An 18300-nucleotide genomic window follows, 5' to 3' on the forward strand; every position below is an offset into this window, starting at 1 on the left:
ATTTTGACACATAGGGACCCAGGTAGAAAAGAATCAACCCACCCCCCCCCCAGTCCTGCGCCCTCCTTACCATCGTCATTGGGTTTGAGCCCAATATTGCAGCCACTGTGCCCACGCATGTCCTTGTGGGTCTTTGTCTTTCTCGCGGACCCTCCACTGGACCAGACAGCGTGGCTTTCCGCAGGAACTCGCTCTTGGTAACGCGCTCCAAGGATGTGAGGTGAAGCACGGCCGCTCCCGCTTTAAGGAGCATGACGGCCTCCAAGGATGTGAGGTGAAGCACGGCTGCTCCCGCTTTAAGGAGCATGACGGCTGCGCTTCTTCCCAGACGGAGTTGTTTCTTCTTCTCTAGTGCGTGGTAGATGCCGTATCTTCACCAACACCATAATCCAGAGGCATCCGTTCTTTGATCTTCCTTGTTCATTTTTCTGCTTTCCCAGACATGAGAAGCAATCGTTAATCCACAAAGTTGCCCCAAGAGTAGGCCTCCAGGAGGGCTCTTCCGGCAGCCGTAACCATACACCTGTAAGATAGAAAGAGATCAGCTTCCCAGCAGAGATAGTCTCTCATGATATTCATGCCAGAAAGGGAGCGCTTCCCTCCATGAAGCAAACAGGGGCTGAAACGCTGAACAGTACCCTCAACGCATTTCCAACAAGTAGAGCAGGCTTGCTGTCCATATGGTTTCCTTTGTCCTGGAAGTAAGTAATAGGCCTCAAAAGCAATGCAAAAGTGGTGGTGGCTGGTGGTTGAGAGTATAGGTGATTTTCATTACTTCATTTAACTATTTCAATCAATCCGTCCTGTATTTTCTTTAACAAATATTCTGTAAGAGACCGTAATTGGTGAAAAGGTAAGGGAGGAGTCCATTGGTAAAAAGAAATAACCCCTTGGGATAGTGCCCAAAGGCCAGGTTGTGGAGCTGGGTTTGGATACGCAGAGAATGCAAACCTGCTGAGAGGAGCTGAGCGTGATGGGTGAGCTTATGGGACCGGTGCCGCACTTTCATTTTCATTCTGGGCGCCACGTTGAAACACTGAGAACTTTATACCTGTATCCAAACCGCCACTTCTTTTTAACAAAAGGAGGGGGGGCGTCATGGGGCTGTCGCCTCTGCACACAGACATGGCAGCCTTCGGGGTCAGGGAGCAGTTGCCGCACTCAGCTCGAGCAGGGGTGCTCCTGTGGAGCCCCAGCCAGCTGCCTGGCCTCCTTTTCAGCCTCAGAACTCGTCTTTCATCCCTAATAAACCCACTGTGTCCATTCTGAGCACCGTTTCTGACTGCTGGCGACAAGACGTCCAAGAGTCGCACCCACATCCTGAGCATCGTGACTCGGTTGCAGGTGAAATTCTTACGTCCCTGGTGTCTGATCCTTCCAATATATAAGTGGCTTGGAACTATTTTTCATTGAAAATAACGATCGCCTACACCCTAGGTTTAATTCAAATAAAAGAAGCCGCTTTAATTGGGAATGGCGATTGATTCCCTGTGTTGGCCTGTGTTCCCCAGAGAGGCGAAACAGCGCTCCACATGGCTGCGCGGTCGGGTCAAGCTGAAGTTGTGCGGTATCTGGTACAAGACGGAGCTCAAGTGGAGGCTAAAGCTAAGGTACGTGTTGAACTTGAAAAGGTTTGCTACTGAGGGAGGGCGGACTCATAATTTTAATAAAACATTTAAACATATAGGTGTTCTTTTTTTTTTTAAATGAACTCCCAGTGGCTCAAGTTTCTACCAAAGTCAAATTTAGGGAATGAAGCCTTCCCTTTGTACTTGCTCATTCAGTCACCCAAGGAAACGAAGCGGCGTGAGACCTTGCTGTGAGAAATGGATCTGGCACACTGTCAGTCCTAAGCCCTGAGCACCCAGCACCGAGCTTGGGTGCACACGAGGCTTCTGTGTTGAGAAAAGGGACTTCTATGTAAAGCTTCTCCAAAGAAAGGTTAGCGGAGACCGGACTGTACCGGCTGTGGAGGGCCCTTCATTATGTACAAAGCATTACGTCTGCGGACTGGTGTTCCGCACAGGCTGAAGTGAGGATGGGACATGCGAGGACCCTTTATTAAAAGGGCAGTGTTGTAATAAAGGCACAGAGGCCATCTCAGCCTGACCGCCAGGGTTTGAATCTTGGCCCGCTGTTTATTGCTGTATAATATCGGCAAGTTAATGAACATCTTGGTGCCACATTTCCTCTGGTCATTTCTCCGTCAAGAAAATGGGGATATATTGTTGAGAACAAAGGGGGGCGGGAGCAGAGACCCAAAACCCATCTGTAGACAATGCGACATCCCCTCACAGAAGGGTCACAAGGAAGGGATGAGTCAACCAGGGCGTAGTAAAGCACCGATGAAACACACAATATTCCTCTGGTTCCTTGAGGCTTCCTCACCCCCCACTGTCATGACCCCAGTCCTGATGCTCACTGTGGGCTAGGCCGGAGCATGTGCACTGGTACAGAGAAGAGCTGCCGACACACAGAATCCAGGTCAGATAAAGCCCTCGGGAACAGAAATGGGAGTAAGGAGAACCACGGGGAAAAGGAGATAGCAGTTGGTGTAAGATATGAAAATAATAAGAATTTATAATTTATCAAGGGTTCTCGAGGGTGGGAGGGGGGAGGGAAGGCAAAAAAGAGGAGCTGATACCAAGGGCTCAAATCGAATGTAAATGTTTAGAAAAGAATGACCGACGGCAACATATGTACAAAGGTGCTTGATACAATTGATGTATGGATTGTTATAATAGCTGTAAGAGCCGCCGATCAAATGATCTTTTAAAAAGTTTAAAACCTTCCTCCAAAAACAAAAGAAAGAAAGACAATGGGGATAATGTTAGTTGTGATCCCTAAGATTGTTGTGAGGATGAATGGGTTCATAAAGACGGAGTTCTTAGCACAGAGGCTGGGTGTGCCGGGGGCTTAGGAAAGGTCAGGTTTTGCTGTTCGTCAATCTCTGTAAGGATTCCAGTGCTTCGCTCCTGGCAAATGTCCTGGAGTTCTCCTCTCCTGCTTCCTGCTGCTTACAGAGAGCGTCCTGCTTTGTCCTTGACCCTGTCTTACCTGCCTTTCCAAAGCAGTGCCCTTCTCACTCTCCCCTTCTTAATGGACTGCCTAAACTATGTCAAATTCCTGTAGGGGATTTCCCCCCCTAGAGACACGCCGCTAATCAATTAGCGTTTGGGGGAACATCAGGAATAGATGCCCCCTCCACTTGGGGGCAAAGCCCGGAGCTTTCAGGATCCTCTTCTCAGTGAGTGCCTCCTGGTGTTGGGTGAACTTGAGTAAGGTGTGCTTAGGAAGATGTAGCCCAAGGCAGAGGACCGCAGCTCTCACCTGTCTTTTCTCTCCCCATTAGCCCTTGTAGCTGGTAACTTTAGTGCAGGGTGTGTATCTGCACAACCCTCTGGCACCCTTCTTTATTCCCTTTTTGTGACTCAGAGAAGGAGAGACAATGTATCCACACCATATGAGTGTTTAATACCATTTTACCTGTATATACTTTACCTGTATATATATACCTGTATAAAATGGTATAATACCATTTTACCTGTATATATTTCCTTGACTATCAAAAAAAAGAACTTTTACAAATTAAAAATTTACACTGTGGTAGGTGGTGAGGGGGCCCCATTCATAAGTGAAACTGCCTAACACAGTTCTCATGCTACTAGGTCACACCAGGGGTATTTAAAGAGCTTAAATTTCCCCATCTCTACCTTTCCTAACCTGTAAGAAAAAAGTTAAAGAGATCTTTTTCGCACCCATCGGAGGGGTTGATCATAGCCTCTGATCCCAAGCAGCTACGATTCTCCGTGTTTTAACAATGACACCGTATTTCTCCCTTGCTTTTCAGGACGACCAAACCCCACTCCACATCTCAGCCAGACTGGGGAAGGCAGAGATCGTGCAGCAGCTGCTGCAGCAAGGAGCGTCTCCAAATGCAGCCACGACGTCGGGTTACACCCCACTCCATCTCGCAGCCCGGGAGGGCCACGAAGACGTCGCCTCTTTCCTTTTGGATCACGGCGCATCTCTGTCCATAACAACGAAGGTATCAAATCTTGTCGCAGGGTTTTCCCGTGCCCCCAAACACATCCTTCTTAGCACTCCCAGCACAGTAATAGGTGGAGAATCATCTCCATGTGGGAGCCCTGGATTGACATGATCTGTAGCTAAGCACAACTCTGGGCCAGGGGAGGACATTTGCTTATATTTTGTGGGGAATTTGTTTGATCCTAAGTTTCTCAGTATGGTGTCTTCTTTTTTTTAAGCATTTAAAAAGTTAACTTTATTTTGATTTAACAGTTTTAATGGCATATAATTCATGTATCATACAATTCACGAGTTAAATCACATCAGAAAGAGTTGTGCCCTCATTACCACAATCAGTTTTAGAATATTTCCTTCATTCTTGTGCATTGTCTTCTAATATTTATGGGTATCTAGAATCGGAGATTTCTTACAGGTTCTTTATAGAAATGGTAGTATAAAATCATAGCCACAGCTTTCTCTGAGTGATCCCCAGTATATGACTCCCTTTAGACTCAAGAAGAAGTAAATACTTTTATAATCAGAGTGTAGGTTTGCCCGTGTTTGGTTTTTATTTGCCTGTTGATATTGCTGTCATATTGTCCAATTTATGTTTTGAACTCTTTTACCCAACTCTTAGATGCCTGAGAGAAACTTTTAGAGGCCTTCCCCCACAATCACTCTGCATGTGTAGAACCCCAAGTTCATTTTTTCTGGTGAAACTGTATCAAGCTAGCACAGATGGCCGGTTGGAGAGCCGGACCTGGGTATGTTACTGTCTTAAGAGGGTGCAGACAAGAAGCAGTAATGAGCCATCGATACAGAAGATCATTGCAAGTTCCTGGATGACTCTCCAGATAAATGCTGACTACCTCAGCCTTCATCGGCTGTGATTCTTTAACCTCTTCAGTAGACTTGAGCTACAAATTGCTGGTCCTTTTTTAAACACAGAAAGCAGAAGAATGGATCATGGGGCTTGGGCACTGCAGATCTTCTACCTGGCCGGTTAGCCACTGGTTCTCCTTTGCTGGAGTCTCCTGAGGTTCTGTGTAGCCCACTCTCCCTCCCAGCGCCTACTGCCTGGCTGCTTTCTACCAACATGCATGTAGCAGCAGGATGGAAGCAGCTACTCCACCCTCAGCATCTAACTCTCCCACACTGTGGTCTAGAGCCATGTGTCATCATGGCTCACCTGTGGTGACACTGCCTCCTACTCCTACAGAGTAGAGCTAGCACAAGGACACGTGGGTAAAGAGAGAAAGGGTCTCATCTGAGGGCAAAAGATTCTGGGAAGTCCTGAGACTCCCCACTTTGGGCCTGGGGCCCCACTGTAGCCCCCTCTTTCCAGAATATGAAACCACAAAATGGCTGCGGAATAAGCCCCAGATCCAGCTACCCAACCTCATCTTTGTCACATACCAGGAAGTCCCAGAATTGATGGCACGTTGCCCCTCATTCAGCAGCAAGGGAAAGATTCAAGCTCCTGGATGGTCCTGCTCATCCTTGGTGGTCAGGGGCTGCTGCGCGCATCTGCCAGTCTTTGTTCTTGAGTACAGGTCAACTGCCCTGCACCGTTAGAAGGATCCTTCGCTCTGGAAAAGTGGTGCCTTTACACCGTTTCTGTTGTTCATTGTATTGTGTTTCTTCCTTTCTTTTCTCTCCTTTTCTTTTTTCCAGAAAGGATTTACTCCCCTTCATGTGGCAGCAAAGTATGGGAAACTTGAAGTAGCCAATCACCTGCTGCAAAAGAGTGCGTCTCCTGATGCTTCCGGGAAGGTAGGAGGCCACTGTCCACCCTGCAGCAGGCCACTGCATGCTAACCAGACTAGTACTTGCTAATGTTCACCAGCCCCCACTCAAACGACAACTAAGCCAAATTAAGCCTCTCTGGGATGGGAAACATTTGGGAAAGGAGAGGTGAATATTTGGATGCAAGTATTATGGAAACGATGCTCTGCGTTCCATCCAATGTAGTCCATGTTCCTAAATCTCAACTTGTGACACTGGTTGTTTCTGCACGTGTTTTCAGAGCGGGCTAACCCCACTGCATGTAGCTACGCACTACGATAATCAGAAAGTGGCCCTTCTGCTCTTGGACCAAGGAGCCTCACCGCATGCAGCTGCGAAGGTATTTATAATGCAAACGCCGGAGGAGACTTGGTTTCTTGGTTTCTATAGATACATCTCTTGTGTCCTTGCCTGCATTGCCCTCCTCGCTGAAGTGCCACTTAAAATCCCAGGCACGGAGGCTCTCTAGCCAACTCGTGCCTTCAGCTACTTAGCCAACTCATATGCTAGGTGCTCAATAAATATTGACCTGAAAATTGATTTTTCTTGAAAATCCAGGGCATCCTGGAGCCTGGGGAGGGCACAAAGTTGGAGAACTCTGTAGCTAGATTGAAAGCAAGAACTTGGCCTGATAGGGTAAAAGTTCAGAGTTTTCAGAGTCATAAAGTAGGGATCAGTTTCCTGGCCCTAAAATAGTGCCTTTACATTGCTTGTTGGTGTTTGTAAAAATAGGTTAGGAGGTTTTGTATATGTGATTTTGTCATCTCCAAGGAGACTCTTTTCTCATACTGTTCAGGCATTTACTCATATTTTTCTGAAACCTGTTTCTCAAAATGAGATCCACAGAGTATGCAGTATTTTTGTGATCCTGGCATTCTGAATTAATCGACACGTCATGAAGTTATGTAAAGACCTACACTGACGACTTCTCTGTTATTGAGCCGGAGGCCACAGTCAGAAAATACCAACATGATAGAAGCCATGCTTTAAACATGGTTATCTTATGCTTTGGCTAAACAGTCGGTTAAAGGGTACTTCTTGAGCCTCCCTAATTCTGCTACTAGCAAAGTTGAAAGGACCGTGGCCTGCCAAAAGAACAAATAATCTGCCTGGAGGATGGATAGCCGGAATGTCCCGAGGCGGCAAGACTTCCTCTGACATACTTTTGACATGTGATCAGGAGGGAACATGGATCAAACGCATGATGCCTGGTAAAGTGGAGGGTCAGGGGAAAGGCAAGCACCTCAGTGGGATGGACGGACAGACTGCAGCCGTAGGCTCACACAGAACAATTGCGAGGCTGGCGTGAGGCCCCTTCTCCTTCAGTAGTCCTTCTGTTGAAGAAAAGCAAGACTGGGGAGGATGTCCTTCAGGTGTACACAGGGCTGATTCGAAGGCACCGAACAACAGCGATGCATTTTCTATACATTTGTTTCACTGTTCGGTTTGGGGGGCAGCTTCCGTTTTCGTTTGAAAACTTTGGGGTTCCTATAGACACTTTAAGAGATAGTGTTTCCAGATACTTTCCCCAGTTAGAGAATGTGATCGCTTTGACTGGTTTCTGCTAAGAATCCTTCTCCCTGGATTTCTCAGTCATTCCGTGCCTCCGACTCTCCAGGTTTCACCGTTAGCTGTGTAATTCAAAATCAGCCGTGTGAACCTTGTCTTCATCAGGAGGCCCCTTTTTTACTTTTCTAGTTACACTTTGTATCACAGAACTATGCCATGGCTTTTGATAAAAACTCTATTTAAAAATGAGAACATTTTGCGATGCAATGCAATGTCCGTCCATTTTATTTTGGTGTACTTTAATATCCCTCTGAGCCAGGACCACCGTTCATATGTTATACAGAGCACCAGATTGGTTGTAGGCAGCCAGTAAACGTTTACTAAGTAAACTCTTCATTTCCCCACAAGAACAACGATTTTGGCATAGCTGGTGCCGACTGTTCAGCCTTGACGAGGGTTTGAAAGTAGTAAGTGCCACAGAGTGAATCCAATCCTCCTTTCCACACACAAAGAACGTTTTAAAATCGTTTTATTAGGGGCTCATGCAACTCTTATCACAGTCCATACATACATCAATTGTGTAAAGCACATTTGGACATACATTGCCCTCATCATTCTCACATAAATAACTTTTTTAACTCGTGATTGTGAGTTGGCTGCCAGCTTCCAGAGCCAATCAGCAGTTTTACGGCCAGCCTTTTACAATCATTTCATCATGTTCTGTGCAGTCTCCTCCATGTCACTTCCTCTCCTCCTAGTTCCTTCTTGTCTTCTCTGTCTCCATTCCTCCATCTTTTATAGCCCTCCTGAACTCTGTCCTTGGGGAAAGGTTGCCCTTTTGGTCTCAATGGGCTGATTATTCAAAGTTCTCCTTAGAGGCCTGCCTATTGTTGAACTGAAAATTGAACCTAGGTGCTAAAGGCCTTGGTCTCAGGAGTTCCAGCAGTTTCGGTCTGACAGTGAGCCTGCTCTCTTTTGTAATTGGGAGTTTGGTTCCACATTTTCCTCCCCCTCCATCCGGGACCTTCTAGTGTGATTCCTTCCAAGCAGGCGGTGGAGGTAGTGCAGCACCCTCTCGATCTTCTGGTCTCAGGGAGGTGGAGGGTGATGGTCACATGGTCCATTAGTCCATTGGACGAATGGCTTCCGTGTGTCTTCGGTTTTCATCACCCTCCTTTCTCCGAGACACTCTGGAAAGACTGATAATTGTTCTTTAGATGGACGCTCACAGGCTCTGGAGAGCCCGGGCACTGCATACCAACATCGGATATAGATTTTTGCTTTGGTGTGGACTGTGTTCTGCCAGTTGGCTTGGGGTCCCCAGCCACTGGGCTCCTGAGCCCCTAAACTCAGTGACTCACCCCCCCACCCCCCAGGGTGTTCGGTTATGTCTGAGAAGCTTTCGGACCTTCATTGCCTGTACGGTCCACGACATTCGTGAGTGTATTTGCAGCAAAACTAAACCGTGAATCTTAAATAGGTCAGTCAGGGTTGCGTTTGCCATGGGCTTCCAGTTTTATCACCATCAAATATAATTTAGCATTTGAAAGGTCCATCAGTCATATCATATCTTAATAGTTTCTTTCACAGTCAATTTCAACTGACTTTTCAAACAGAGCATTCTCATTCCCACAGCACAAGTGCCTGCCATTTTTGTTGCAAGCTGAGCCATCTCCAGCTTCCCTGACAGGGGGCTTTGCTGAGACTTCCATCTCAGGACAGCCAGGTATATCAGAAGGGGACTGGGTTCAGCTACTAGAAAAGAGCCCCGGGTACAATAGCATACATAGGAAGGCTATATTTTTTCTCCTGCTGTGAGCCATCAGGAAGAAAGGGAGCAGTGGCGCCGGCTCAGTACCTTCTTGGTATGAAGCCAGGTCCCTCGGCCCTCTCGGCCTTTACCTGTGGACTCTGCTGGTGGCAGCAAGGAGCCAAGGCAGTGAAAGAGAGCTCTCTGACAAGTGACTTCTCCTGACACCGCACCGGCCCCTGTGTGCAGGCGAAGGTGGGAAATGTGGCTTCTCAGCTGCTCAGGCTACCAGAGGTTCTTTCAATAAGACACTGGGAGAAAAGCTAAATATTCTCCCCTACTCCAGGGAAGCTCAGGCATTTCTGAATTCCGGGGTGCTGAGACATCAGGGACAGAACTCCCACAGATTATGAGAAGCACATGGATGTGGCAGCAGTGACATCAATGGTAACTCCTCCTCAAATACGACTCTGCGTTCTGTTTTATGATCGTGTGCTGCTTTCTTCTCTCCCCTCCACAGGCTTTCTGACATAGGCCTGTCCTTTTAAGAACATGTTCTTTTAGACTGGGAGGATGCTGAGAAGGGTCATGAACTTGGAGCCCTTACTAACCTGACCTTTGCCCAGCAGGGAGGGCACGGTGCTTGAAAGAAGCATTAGCTTGGCTCAAGCGCGCCTTGTGGAAGGAATCCAATCCCCAGCGAACCAAATGCCAAGTCAGTTCGGCCTCATGAAGACCTCCTGCGTCACGGAGTAGAACTGAGCACTGCAGTGTTTGCTTCGCTGCAAATATGACTGAAGCCGATTGTCAGGCCTTTCTTCTCCAGTTCCACTTGGGTGGGCTCGAACCCCTAGCATTTCAATTAGGAGCTAAGCACCAATTATGCGTGCCACCCAGGGACCTGTGGGAAGGGAGTCTTAAGGCATCGTTTGTCCCATTTCTCTTCCATAAAAATGTGCGCCTGGCTGATTTATCTGGGCCAGGTGGGAAGGTTGTGCGTGAGCTTGGAGAGCGCATAAGTTGCGGTCTAAATAAGGAGCTCTGGAGGCACCGTGGATAGGTGCTCGGCTGCTGATCAGAAGGTTGGTTTTTCAAACCTGTGCAGCAGCTCTGCCGGAGAAAGAGATGACAGCCGAGAAAACCCTTGTGGCATTCCTCCTTTGTCACGTGGGATCATTAGGAGCCAGAAGCTTCTCAGTGACACCCACAATAGCAGTCATGTTGTTGGGGCAACTTAAACTTGTGTTTGCATTTCATTTTGAACTGCAATCACCCGCGGCAAGCACTCAGTCCTCTGTGTTACATGCTGTCACCTCGTGCTGGTTTATTAGAGTGTGTTATATTAATGTCATTCTGTAGTTGACTCTTACACGGCTTTATATTTCTTCTGAAACACATATTTGTTTCCTTTCATTTGGCAAGTAAGAATCATTTCACTCTCCGGAAATTAGAAAGAGCTTAGAAAACTCCATTCTGTGCCTGAAGATAAGCTAGTTGTTCATTATTTGAATGTATATCTTATTTTTGAGATTCACTCTTCGGTGTAAAATAGCCCCGTGAGTTGTTTTCCCTTTTGCGTTATACTGTCTCATGAACTCAGGGTAAACCCCTAAACAGAAATAAGTAGTTTGTCTGGAACTTGTGTGCTGTGTAAACGGGTAGTCCGGAGAAATAAATCTAGTGACACTCAGGTATAAGAAAGAGCTTTATCTCAGCCGTCCCAGCCCAATCCAACTCAAGTCCATAGGACTGAGGCTGGTTCTTAAGCCCCTCTGCAGACTCACGTAGCCACGTGCTGGTGACACAGAAAGGTGAGTCGGGCCACAGGAAGATCACAGACGGATCACAGGGTGCAGAGTCACATGGATCCAAAGTCAGTGGGAAGGTGGCAGGGCTCTGGCTGCTCTCAGAGTCCAGCAGCCCCCAAGGGGCCATCCTAAAGGCAGGGAGAGCCCCAGCAGGCAGGAAGACAGAGGGCCAGAGTTCCTCTTCTACAAGAGGGCATGCCCCCCAAAGTGGTGGGTTGACAGCTTTGACTCTAGCCCTAGCCACGAGTAGCTACTGGACATCAAATCACCCAACTTCCACACGTGGGTGACAACGTTTCTCTTGGTGTGTTTTAGGGCCTGGGACTTTGGGCAGAAATTAGGAGTAATCAAGATAATTGTTTTGTCTGAAGAAGCCCTGGTGGCACAGTGATGAAGCGCTCAGCTGCAGTTCAAACCACTCCCCAGGAGAGAGATAGGGCAGTCTGCTTTTGTAAAAGGACCGGCACTGTCCTCTCAGGTCTCCATGGGGAGGAGTCAACCTGAGGGAAGTGGGCCTTCTGGGACTTTGTTATGTCTGAGAGGCTGCTGAGGTGCCCTAACCTAGATTTGAGCAGTGGCCACTTGCAGGTTAGTATATCAGGAGTGAGGAGAACCGGTCACCAAGATGCTTAAGCAGCAACTGAAGCCTGTCTATCTTACCTGCTTCACTCAAGTGAGCAAATACTAGCCACAGGGCTGATTTGTTTTCTCACTGCGGGGTGCTTTGAGAATTGTCTAACCTGTGCTGGGTGGAGAAGGTGAAGCAACTCGTCCCTTCCTGTCACTCTGTCGAGTTGGCCTACGTCCAGAGCTCCACATTCAGCTGTAAAGGCGTTGGTCTCTGAAGGGTGTGTCCAAGCAGAGCGCCGAATGCTTCCCGGGGCAGCTGGGGTTTCCAGATGGCAATGGGTCGCGACTAAAAATAGGGATATAAAATCTCCTGCCCAGCCTCAGCCAGTTATAGAGTCTGGTTTTAGGGGAGTCGGGAAGCAGCAGTTTCACTTGCATGAGTTTGTTACTTAGCAGTCTAAATCTCCTGTAGTCAGTTATAGAGACTTTACAGTGAGAGTGTTGTCCGACCAGGAGATGCCAGTGACCTGAAGTGCCAGGGCTCATTGAGGTGGGCTGGCTGAGCCACAGAGTCCTCTGGGTTGTTTCCAAACCATCCTCATTACTTGAAAAGATTTCGACTTGATCCAGATTCATTGTCTAGATATTCCTGAATATAAATCCTCAAAATCCTCTTTCTCTAAATCCTCTTATTGAACACACACACACACACACACACAAACACACGTCCTAATTTGCCCTTGACCTACTTTATATAGTAAGATTCATGTCCAGGTGAGAGTCTCATCTAGAGTCATAACAACACACCTGGAGGGGATGAATTGCTGGCCCAGAAGCTTGGGGACTGCACTCCTGGGTCACATGAAAGTCACCTATCATGACACGGGTCATGAAGGTGTTCTACATCCTACCCTGATGGGCAGGCTGGGGTCTTAAAAGCTGGGAGCAGTCATCTCACGTAACAACGACTGGTCTCTGCTTGTCCTGAGAAACGTTCAAGAGGCAGGGAAACAGCCAGCCCAAAGGAACTCCTGCAGCTTTCCCTGAGACCGAAAGAACTAGACTGCCTCTGCTGTCCCGCACGGCTCACCGTTCAGACAGAAACCTCCATAAAGTGCCCTGTCTGGAGTAGGAGGAAACTGTGGAACCAAACTCAGACTTCTCAAAAAAGACAGGTTCACAGGTCTGACGGACCGTGGAACCTCAGAGATTGTGGCCCTTGGTCACACTTCAAGACTGGAACTGAATCCACCCCCACGGCTCACCGTTCAGCCCAGCAATAGGCAGTCTTGAACAATAACATCAAGGCCTTATCAATGCCTCGGAGCAATCACTAGATGAAATTATAGGGAAGAGTTTGCCTTGGGATAAACTTCAGAAGGTGCTGATGGACGTGAAGGGAAGACAAATGGAAGAAAGCCAGAAATGTGTTTTGATCTCGTTGAGTCTGGCAGGCAGGCCACAGGTATATGGATCGTAAAAACAATTTGCTCTGTAAACCTTCAGCTAAATATATATATGAGGGGTTTTCAAAAATGTCATGTGAAAAAATGGAGTTAAAACAGTGGTTCTCATCCCCTCACAGAAGGGTCTTGGAGAGGAGACAAGCCAGTCAAGATGCAGTGTAGCAATGATGAAGCACACAACTTTCCTCTAGTTCTTTCATGCTTCCCGCTCCCGCCCTCACTATCATGATCCCAATTCTACCTTACAAATCCAGCTGGACCAGAGGATAGTACACTGGTACATATCAGAGCTGGCAACACAGGGAATCCAGGATAGATAAACCCCTCAGGACCAATAATGAGAGTAGAGATACCAGGAGGGGAGGGAGGAGGTGGGGTAGAAAGGGGGAACCGATCACAATGATCTACATATAACCCCCTCCCTGGGGAGTAGACAACATAAAAGTCAGTGAAGGGAGACATCGGACAGTGTGAGACATGAAAATAATAAGTTATAAATTATCAAGGATTTGTGAGGGAGGGAGGGTGAAGGACTGAGGGGAAAAAAATGAGGACCTGATACCAAGGGCTCAAGTAGAAAGCAAGTGCCTTGAGAATGATGATGGCAACAGATGTACGAATGTGCTTGACACAATGGATGGATGGATAGATTGATTGTGATAAGAATTATATGAGCCCCCAATAAAATGATGTAAAAATAAATTAAGAAAACAAACAGTGGTTCTCAACCTTCCTAATACCCCAACCCTTTAATACAGTTCTTCATGTTATGGCGATCCCCAAGCATAAAATTATTTTCGTTGCTACTTCATAACTGTAATATTGCTAGTTATTCATTGTATGTGAATATCTGATATTCAGGATGTATTTTCATTGTCACAAATTGAATATAATTAAAGCAAAGTGATTAATCCTCCCAAAAATGCAATGATAGTGAAATATTTATGTGTTTTCTAATGGTCTTAGGTGACCCCTATGAAAGGGTTGTTGTACCCCCAAAGGGGTCATGACCCACAGGTTGAGAACCACCGAGTTAAAATATAATGGAATTTGTGTATGAACTTTTTGAAGTCCTATTGTGTGTGTGCATATATAGATCTGGATATTTTTTGTTTACCTGTGAGCCAGGGGTAAGGTTCCCAAATCATTTTTCAGTGTGGGGATTTCTGAAGGCTCCTGAGAGAGTAGATAATTAATAGGAATTTGGGTTAATTAATCCAAAGGAATTTGGATTAATTTGGCCTCTATTTTTTTCCACCACGGGTCAATCAAGAGAAGGATACCAGAATGTTCTGAGGCTTGTGTATGCTTGATCCAAATTCTAAGAATTTCTCTCTTCACTTAATATTTTCCACTCATTCTAAGGCACTGGAGTGACAAATCTAAATACCCTCGCTGAGCTTGTATTTTAGGGAGAGAAAATAGCTATATAAGCGGTAGAGTTCTCTAATTATAGTTGGGTGGAGCTGAGAAGGGAGGGGAGGCAGGTGAAAGACTTCATTTAGGGCCTAACCCTGCTGATTCTTCAAGCACTGCATAAAGACACTGCATTCTTGCTGCAACAGCCAACACAGAGACTTGAGGGTGCGTATTGTTTAGGGCACTTGTAAGAAGATTCATTGAGCTGAAGCATAGCCTTGTTGTTGTTAGTTGCTGTTGAGTTGGCTCTGACTCATGGTGACCTTTGAATTGTTCATGCGAGAACAAAGCACTGACGGCTTTGGTGTCATGTTCATGTTCGAGATCATTGGTATGTCTGAGTCCATTCCTGTGGCTATTATGTCTAGCCATCTCATTGAGTTGCCCTCCTTTCTACTGATCGCCCACTTCATGAAATGCATCCTATTGTAGCAAACGGTCTTTCCCAAGGATATATCCGAAGGGAGCCAGGCGAAGTTCCACCATGCTCACGCCTTAGAAGCATTTTGATCGTGTTTTTTCTGAGCCCGATGAAGCCTAGCACAGAGACGCGTTTGATCAGAGAGGAATCAGAGGAGTAAATGGGAGCTGATGAGAGCAGCTTGGCTGCTGGGAAAATCTAAAAGCTTAACCTTTCGGCAGTAGATGAGTATTTTTTAAAGGGGGAGAACAAAACCCTCATTGTTGAGTTGGTTTCCACTCCTGTTGACCGCATCTGCTACTAGGGACAAGACCCGTCCCTTGGGTTCAGTGTGCTCTTGGCTGTCACCTTTATGAAAGCAGATGGCCAGGCCTTTCTCACAATGTGCTGCTGGGATGGTGTGAACCACCCACCTGGAGGTGAGAAAAACAACCATAAACCAGGGACCCTAGACTAAAATGATTTTAGAGGCGGGATGGCGAGCATGTCCCAATTGGTACCACACATTTTGTTCTCGATAGGAATGCTTCCCATCTCTACTTTAAATAAAGCAAATAATTAGTGAGCACCAACGGACACACTTCCCTGTAACATTTCCTTTGGAGATGTCGATGTTAAGTGATCTTTACTTAATCCTGATACTTTAAGCAAAGGCATTCACCCACAAAGAGAACCTAGTCTTTGAAAACGTGTGTACATATTGTCCTCGTCTGGCCGGGCATGTGACCGAGTTATCTGTGTTGACAGAACGGTTACACGCCGCTGCACATCGCTGCCAAGAAGAACCAAATGGACATTGCCACGACCCTGCTGGAGTACGGTGCTGATGCCAACGCAGTTACCCGGCAAGGAATTGCCTCTGTCCATCTCGCAGCTCAGGAAGGCCACGTGGACATGGTATCCCTGCTCCTCAGCAGAAACGCCAACGTGAACTTGAGCAATAAGGTAGCCCCTTCCGTTCTCTACAAAACACACATCACAGCAGAATTCCCTCACCCTGTAGGCAGGATGTGAGCAATAAGGTAGCCCCTTCCGTTCTCTACAAAACACACATCACAGCAGAATTCCCTCACCCTGTAGGCAGGATGTGAAGATTCACCAAAAACTTAGGGAGGCATCAACAGCAGTGGGCTTGGACCTGGTCGGCAGGCTAGAAAGAGGGGAGGTTGAAATGTATTGTTATGCGGGTTCCTTCCAGTTCGTTCGTTCGTGAATAGGTTCATTCCAAGCACAACTGGCGCAAGCATGTCTTGGCAACCAGTGGGAGGCTAGACATACGTTCGCTCAGAAATACAGTTGGCTCAGTCTCAGGCCGGCTTGTACTCAAAGTAGTGGCTTCCAGGGGGATCTGCGGGTCCAGTTCAATTAGAAGTAGAAATGTCAGCCCAGAAGGTTATGGCCATTGTGTTGCAGGATGCCAAAGAGGTGATCTTGCCAACTGAACATTTTGAGCAATAATTTTGTACTTTAAAAAAATCTTCATAATTTTTTTGAAAGACGCAATATAATCACAGGGCTTATTAGGGGAAAATGCCAGGAAATGTATATTGTTTTTCCATCACAGTACACCTGCTCATTCTTTGAGGGCCTGACTTATGAGAATGATGGGAAACCTTACCCCACCCACCCGGCGGTCCGGATCTCCCCCTTTCAGACTTCCATAGGAACTGTTCCAGAGCAACATGGTTTGCGTCCCTTGAGGATGCCCAAACTGCCATTGTAACATGACAGAAATCAGAGCGCAGAAGCCTTTGGGGAAGGCTTAGAGAGATGGAAAAGCCACCTTCAGGTATGGTGGTGGCCGGAGGGTCTACTGAGGAGCAATAGCTTCACGTTTGGATCATTTTGTTTAATAGAAATTAGTGGGATTTTCTAGCAATGATACTTTAGTGACGTATATCATGCAGTTCAATCGCTCAAGCGTATTCAGAAGAATTGTGCGACCATCACCGTACTCATTTTTAGGACAGGTCCTTCTTCCTTGTATTCATTATTAGTGCCCATTCCTCCCAGCCTCCCCTTCCATGACCAAGGAGCTATTCATCCAGGTACTGTCTCTATAGATTTACTATAGCAATGCTTTTCTGTTTATTCTAGTTTTGCACAAAGAGGGTCAAAGTATTAGTTAGCAAAAATTTGAAAGTAGTCTCCTTAACAAGACAATAGTAAGTAAAGTTTGCAAAGTCATGCAGTTGAGTAACACAAAGCCCACGAAGTAAAATGAGGTGCACAAATTCTTTGTAATAATGTTAATTAAAAGTGCAACTGGGTTATTTTACCAGAACATAACAAGTAAAAAGTTGAAAATTACAGTCTTTTTCTATAATGTTGACTCATTCTATGTTGACTCAGGCTATGGGTTACTCCTCCTTGCCTGCCTCAGTTTTAAATCCCAGGTTACAAAGAGAAATTGGAAATGATACCCCTTCAGGGAGTTCATTTTAATAAAAGAAAACTTAGAAGGGTTATTTTACTGAAGTCAGTTACAGGTAGGCAGCTTACAGATCTAGTCCTTATACATAAATTGGCAATTAAGACTGGTCACTAAGTTCTTCAGACAGCCAGGCTGGCCTCATCGTTGGTAACCATTGTTGTTTTCTGTCGGACAAAGTGGAACTTCAACCACACACGGTGGTCGATGAACTAAGGAAGTTCAGACTCAAAAATTCACTGCCATCGAGGCAGTTCTGACTCTTCGTGATCCTGTTGGACAGGGTCGAGTCGTCCTGGGGGTTTGCAGGACTCTTCTCTCCAGGAGCAGCGAGCGGACGGTAACAGACTGCTGATCCTGTGGTGTACCACCCAGTGCAGAACCGCACCACCACCGGGTTCCTCGCGAATGAATGGCCTCTCAATCCGTATGTCAAAGGCATTGAGAGATAATGGAATTCTTCCAGGGGCATTTTTGGGCAAGTTGGGTGGTCTTTCTGAACCTCCGTTTCCTCCTGTAGCAAATGAAAATTTAAAATATCTACTTCATAGAAATATCGTGAAGAATCACGGAGGTAATGTTTAGAAACTTTTTCTAAATAGTACAAAAAATAAGTCTTAATTTCAGACTTCTTACACTTGAAAATGGTCACTTTGCTATTACCTAAATTCCCAAGGTGCCTGTGGTAATAATTTCTTTTCTAAGACATAACACCAAACTTGCCCCAAGAAGTGGGAGATTGACGAAGGCTATGCCCAGCTCCGTCAGGATGCTGATCACTATGATTAGGCATGGTCTCCACAGCAGTGAATGCGAGTCTTAATCAGCCAGACTTTCCCCGGGGCCACCCGAAGGGCAGCTTTTCTCCTGTCACCTGTACATATCATTCCTGACATCTTCTACAAGGAACAGTCACTAAGCTAACTATTAAACAAAGACATTGGTTTAATTCACCTCACCTCCTCAAGCCAGATCGTAGTCTCGTCCTATTCCTGCTCACGAGCAGATAATCCCCTCCAAAATGGGTGGTAGCCACAGGCATATGAAATCCAGGGTAGATCACATCAGGGGTTATGGCTGGAAGGGTCATATTAATTGAGTATAAAGCAGTG

General features: G+C 46.5%; 1 protein-coding gene across 1 annotated transcript in view; it reads left to right on the forward strand.

Moving 5' to 3' along the window:
• Window positions 1–18300, forward strand: part of ANK3 (ankyrin 3) — a 367935-nt gene that overhangs the window by 202091 nt on the left and 147544 nt on the right. The window contains exons 13-17 of the mRNA XM_075534954.1: window positions 1512–1610; window positions 3851–4048; window positions 5704–5802; window positions 6056–6154; window positions 15505–15702. Of these exons, the coding sequence (XP_075391069.1) occupies window positions 1512–1610; window positions 3851–4048; window positions 5704–5802; window positions 6056–6154; window positions 15505–15702 (693 nt within the window). The remainder of the gene's footprint in view (window positions 1–1511; window positions 1611–3850; window positions 4049–5703; window positions 5803–6055; window positions 6155–15504; window positions 15703–18300) is intronic.

The sequence above is a fragment of the Tenrec ecaudatus genome, chromosome 16 (assembly GCF_050624435.1).
Source record: "Tenrec ecaudatus isolate mTenEca1 chromosome 16, mTenEca1.hap1, whole genome shotgun sequence".
NCBI classification, from domain to species: domain Eukaryota; kingdom Metazoa; phylum Chordata; class Mammalia; order Afrosoricida; family Tenrecidae; genus Tenrec; species Tenrec ecaudatus.